The 5,010-nt window shown below is 48.8% G+C and overlaps 1 protein-coding gene across 1 annotated transcript in view; it reads right to left on the bottom strand.

Annotated features, from left to right (window-relative positions):
- The window catches only part of Tgm3 (transglutaminase 3), a 35,254-nt gene extending 30,931 nt beyond the window's left edge, over positions 1-4,323 (bottom strand). The window contains 1 exon segment of the mRNA XM_032902345.1: positions 4,257-4,323. Within this exon segment, the coding sequence (XP_032758236.1) occupies positions 4,257-4,263 (7 nt within the window). The 5' untranslated portion in view covers positions 4,264-4,323.
- Between the last annotated feature and the right edge of the window lie 687 nt (positions 4,324-5,010).

The raw sequence follows: 5,010 nt of genomic DNA, 5'->3' as shown, positions 1-5,010 counted from the left end.
GTGTAAAGAGGAAATGAACATCTCTGGATCTACCTACATTCAGATCTATTGTGTAAAGAGGAAATGAACAGCTGGGCGGCTTTTGTTTTCTGGTTGGTTGTCTCTTGGGGAATCACTATCATTTACAAGTAATCCTACTTCTATGACCCTGTGATTATAGCTCTCACCCATCTCTTCTGGGGCTCACATTTGGTAGGGCAGTATAAGAAGATGTCAGACTGTGACAGGAGATTACCATCGGCTAAACATGCCCTTATCAGGCCAGCTCTATAAAGAAATTGCTGGCAGCAGACATCTGAGGATGTCTTGGTTGCTAAGTGTTGGGCTGAGAAAGGAGCTAGCGGGGCACCAAGAAGGCAGGCCTCACACATGGGGAGCTGGTCTCCTACACACACCGGTCTGATTCTATTCTTAGTATGTCTTCCTTAGACAAAGATGCATTCTTATATTACAGGTTTCCAGACTTAATTAATGCTAATGGAAATTATACTTCACTTATTTTTTATGTGTACAAGTGATTTCCTTTTATGTATGTCAGTGTACCACACGCATGCCTGGTACCCTCAGAGGCCAGAAGAGGTCATCAGATTCCCTGGAACTGGAATTATGGATGACTGGGACACCATGCGAATGTTTGGAACTGAGCTTGGGTCTTCTGCAAGAACAACTACTGAGCGAGCTCCGCAGTCCCAACTAATGGAAAATCTAAACTAATGGAAAATCATTTAGCTGAGAGGATTTCAGGATAGGGACAACACTAAGAAGCATATTTTGGTGTTCTCTGACATTGATTTGTAACTAGATACCACAATGCACATACTCTTGACATTTTCTCCATTACACCACCTTACAGCACATGCTGGTTGTCTAAACTGATATCACAATCTGAAATGGATTGGGATGGACATCTTGAAAAATGGTGACGTAATTCAATATAATTCCCATATCTCACTTCAGAAAACCAGATTCCCCGCCTCAACTCCAAAATGGCAGAAGTGACCCTACTGAAAGCACAGTGTAGTTTAGAAGCAGAGCTTGGCTTAGTAGCCAGGTCTCGGATCCAAGCCACGGAAGCAGGAGTCATTCCCCAGACCACTCCCTCAGGCTCCAGGCCCTGGCCAGCCACTCCTTGGATCCCAGGACTCACTGCCAGACACACTCTCCTTTCTCTCTTTCCAGTCGGTATCAATTGCTTTTAGCCTCACTTGCAAACCGGGTGCTTTACACACTGCGACATTTCCTGGCACTGAAGGCCAGGATCTGTCAGCAGGCCTCAAGGCCAGGATCTGTCAGCAGGCCTCAAGGCCAGGATCTGTCAGCAGGCCGGAGAAGGGTCTGGCAAAGTTCCTGGGGTAAAACCTTGACAGGTAGAGAGGCCTCGGGTTAGGCCCTCAATGTCTCTGAACTGTGGGTGTCTCAACATACAAAGGGAGTGGTGAGACCTCAACATCTGCCTCTTCTAAGGTCAGGAAGGCTGTAGCTCCTTCTGTGCCAGGCACAGAGCACCACACTTGCATCCTTTAAACTCATAAAAGCCTACGGCGTTATACCAATTTACAGGTGGGAGTGGGGGTGTTGTGAGTTCAGCGGGGTGAACTCATTGCTCCAATATCACAAGCTCAGACAGAACCTAGACCCAAGGCCAAGCTGGAATCCAATTTTCCTTGACAAAAATCTGACTCCAAGCTGCTCGCTTCAGCCAACTACTGTGGTGTTGTAGAAGCCATTAACCAAACACAGCCTGCTCCGTGCCCTGGGTATCATGCTGACAGGTTAGAGGTGAAGGACTTCACATGCCTCCTTTCTAAAGAGTGAGCTTGTCATCTCTCCTGCTGGGGTGGGGGTGGGGGTGGTGCTTCAAGCCTTGACACACGGGGGAGTCACCAGGAGAGTGATGTCTTGAGCCAAGAGTTTCCCCAACCAATCAAATCAGGATCGGGATTAGGAACACCTTTGGCCTTTAAAAGCGACTTTACTGCTGATTCCAAATGTGTAGCTGGGGCAGAGAACAGGTACCTTAGGCTATGCTTCAGTTCATATGTGTGAAAGCTCCTTCACACGTGTGTGGCTGCTCTATGGGGCGGGGGTGGGGGGAGAGAAGCTACCATCATCTCCCAAGGGGGAGGGGCTCAGCATACGCAATGCAGCCTCCTTTGGAAGCCATCTCTCCACCCAAGAGACCCAGTCTTGTTTCCTTTCCTCCCAAGTGATACAGAGAGAATCTCCAAATTCCAGCACACACCCCGGCCTGGCATGTGGGCCCCGGGGAGGGGAATGGCTGCCCCACATGCACACCACAGCCCTGCAGCATAGGAAGCCATTAGAGGTGAATTCGAAGAGTGTGTGGACCCAAGGAAACCTGGGAACTCGTGAAAGGAAGATGAGGAAGAAGGAGGCTGGGGTGACTTGTGCTAATAGAAGAGGTCCTCTGGAAATCACCTGGAAGCAGAAAATGGATTTTATCCCACGGGGGCGTCTCCTTTTTTTAAAACACAGACTGTCTTTTTAAAAACCTCTTTGATGATTCTATATATGGAAACAATGTTTGCACCCCAACACCTACCCCTTCCTCATCAGTCTTTTTAAAGATCCTAAGGTAAGGAGGAAACAGGCGCAGTAAAAAAAAAAAAAACCCAAAAAACCAAAAACTCCCAGGTGCTACTAAGTCATGCTAATGCACACTCCTAGGTGAGTATAATCCACGTCAGAGCTGAGGAAACACACTCACAGGGTAGAGTCCCCCTAAGATCACTAGGGACAGGGCTGAAAGCCAATTGCTTCCACAGCCCTGCTCTTGGATATAATCCTAAATGGTAGATACAGCTTGAGCAGCACAAAGGCTGAGTGGGCACATGCTAAGGGAGGTGACAGAGGCGATTGAGCCAGGGCTCTGTGTGTGTGTGTGTGTGTGTGTGTGTGTGTGTGTGTGTGTGTAATCTGGTCTTCGATGCAAACAACAGGTGGGGCTGAAGTCTCAAGATATGGAGCTCAGAGAGATGATCTGCTTTTTGGGGAGCCTGGATACTCTTGTGGTCCGAGGAATTGAAATAAGGATAGGAAAGGACCTTGGCAGATTGTAGGTGTATACAAAGAAGTCAGGAACCCAGGAGAAGTTCCCAGCTCTTCCCTGCAAGAAAGCAGCCAAAGTCCAAGCTCAAGAAAGAGTTCTGGTGGCTCACCTGCTGGGAGTCATTTTTGAGCTCAGATCTGGACACAGAGCCTAGTGGAAATGCACCCTGGTACTGGGGATTTGGTTCATTTTTGCTACCAACTTGCTGTTTGACCTTCCTAAGGCTCTCCCTGTACCCAGGCCCCAGCCTCTTCCTGGCAGAAGAGAGATGTACTGGATGACAACTTCCAACCCCTTTTGGCGAAGTTGTAAGGCCCCCGAGAACTTCTTTTTAGCATCTCAGCCGTGCTTGTATTTGTGAGAGGGACTGGATGGTACCGTGAGCATCCCCTGCCCAGTCCTCATCTGGGGAGTCTCTCAAGTGGCCCATATCCACCTTCTGTGTCTGGATTGGTACTCTGTGCTCCTAACCACCATTCACCACACTTTACAGGTTTGACTCATGCTTTGTTTGGGTTTGGCATTGCTGGCATCAAGGTCCAAGGCCAATCACCATGATAGGCAGTAATTAGCAGGGCCCAAATCCTCGACAGTAACCACGGAGTCAAAAAACCTGCACTTCTTGTTCCTTTTCAGTCGCCTTCCCTGGTGCTGTTCCTAGGGACAGTCGGGAACTTGTGACATGCTTGTCACATCTGCTCCTGGGCCTTCACACAGCCAGTGAGGCCAGGGAGGCTGCCCCAGTGTTTGAGGATCTGTAGTTTACTTAGGAACACTCCAGCGGTTTCTCAACACTCATCTTCCACGTGTGTCTCTCTCACCCTGTGAAAGTTGCTTTCCTTTGTCCCTGCTACTGACAGCCAGGAAAAGTGTACTAAGAAACCCAGAGTGCCATCTGACTTGACTTTATAGGTAGCAACGAATAAGTACCAATAAAGACAAAAGCTTGTCCTCAAGGGGAATGTGTTGAACATCCTGCCCACACGCCATCCATTCCAGTCATGTTCCGCCACTGAAATCTGCCAGCGGAACCCAGCAGGTACTCTAGAATAGAGATGCCCCTGAACAGAACCCCAAAACAGAGTCCCCAAGACACACAACTGTCCCGACTGGCTGCTCTGCCAGGCAGGCCCAGAAGGTAGAATGGGTTTCCCGAGAGGACCTGCTGGAGAGACACCACACTCACCACTCATGTTCGGCTTCTTCTGCCTTTCCTGGGGCTCCTCTGGGAATGACAGAGATGATGTGGGGAGACAGGCGCCAAGGACTGCCTTACCATTTATAGAAGCCTCTCCTACACACCCCAATTAGAATTCTAATGAGGTGGGCGAGGCACCAAGTCATTCCTGTAGTGCCTGTAGACGTTTCACTTACAACACACCCGCCACCCAATGGATGGTCACCGTGCTTATGCAAGATGGGCTGGCAAAGAAGAAAGGAGATGAAAGAAAGTTGGTTTGTTCTTGGGATTTCTTATTTCATTTACAAAGGTAAGTGGCTTCCTGGAGCCCCAGCATTTAGGAAACTTGTCCCAAACTCATGCCAGGAAGACTTTTGTGACAAGGGAATGTCAGAACTTAGGACAGTCCTTTCTCTCTGTGCACATATATTATTAGGGCTAACTGCCTCCACACGCCACAGTTCATGTGCCCAGGGAGAGGGTAATAGAAAGTTCATCCGGAGGGGCTGGCAGCCCTAAGTTCCGGTGCTGGCTAGGCCCTGGGTCATCCTTCACATCTGAAACTTGGAAGCTTTTGTTTAGGTTTGAGGATAAGCGTTCCCACACTCTCAGCTCACAAGGATGGGGGATTTAATTCAACATGATTATTTAAGTGGAAAGCGAATGCATGTGCCTCACCATGGACTATACCAAAGATCTTGAAATCAGATGGCGGTTAGAATCCAGGTGAGGGGGACCACAGTCTTTTTTCACGAAGCAC

This window comes from Rattus rattus, chromosome 5, assembly GCF_011064425.1.
Source record: "Rattus rattus isolate New Zealand chromosome 5, Rrattus_CSIRO_v1, whole genome shotgun sequence".
Classification (NCBI taxonomy): domain Eukaryota; kingdom Metazoa; phylum Chordata; class Mammalia; order Rodentia; family Muridae; genus Rattus; species Rattus rattus.
The sequence above is the reverse complement of the archived record's forward strand: the minus strand, read 5'-3'. Positions and strand labels throughout refer to the sequence as shown.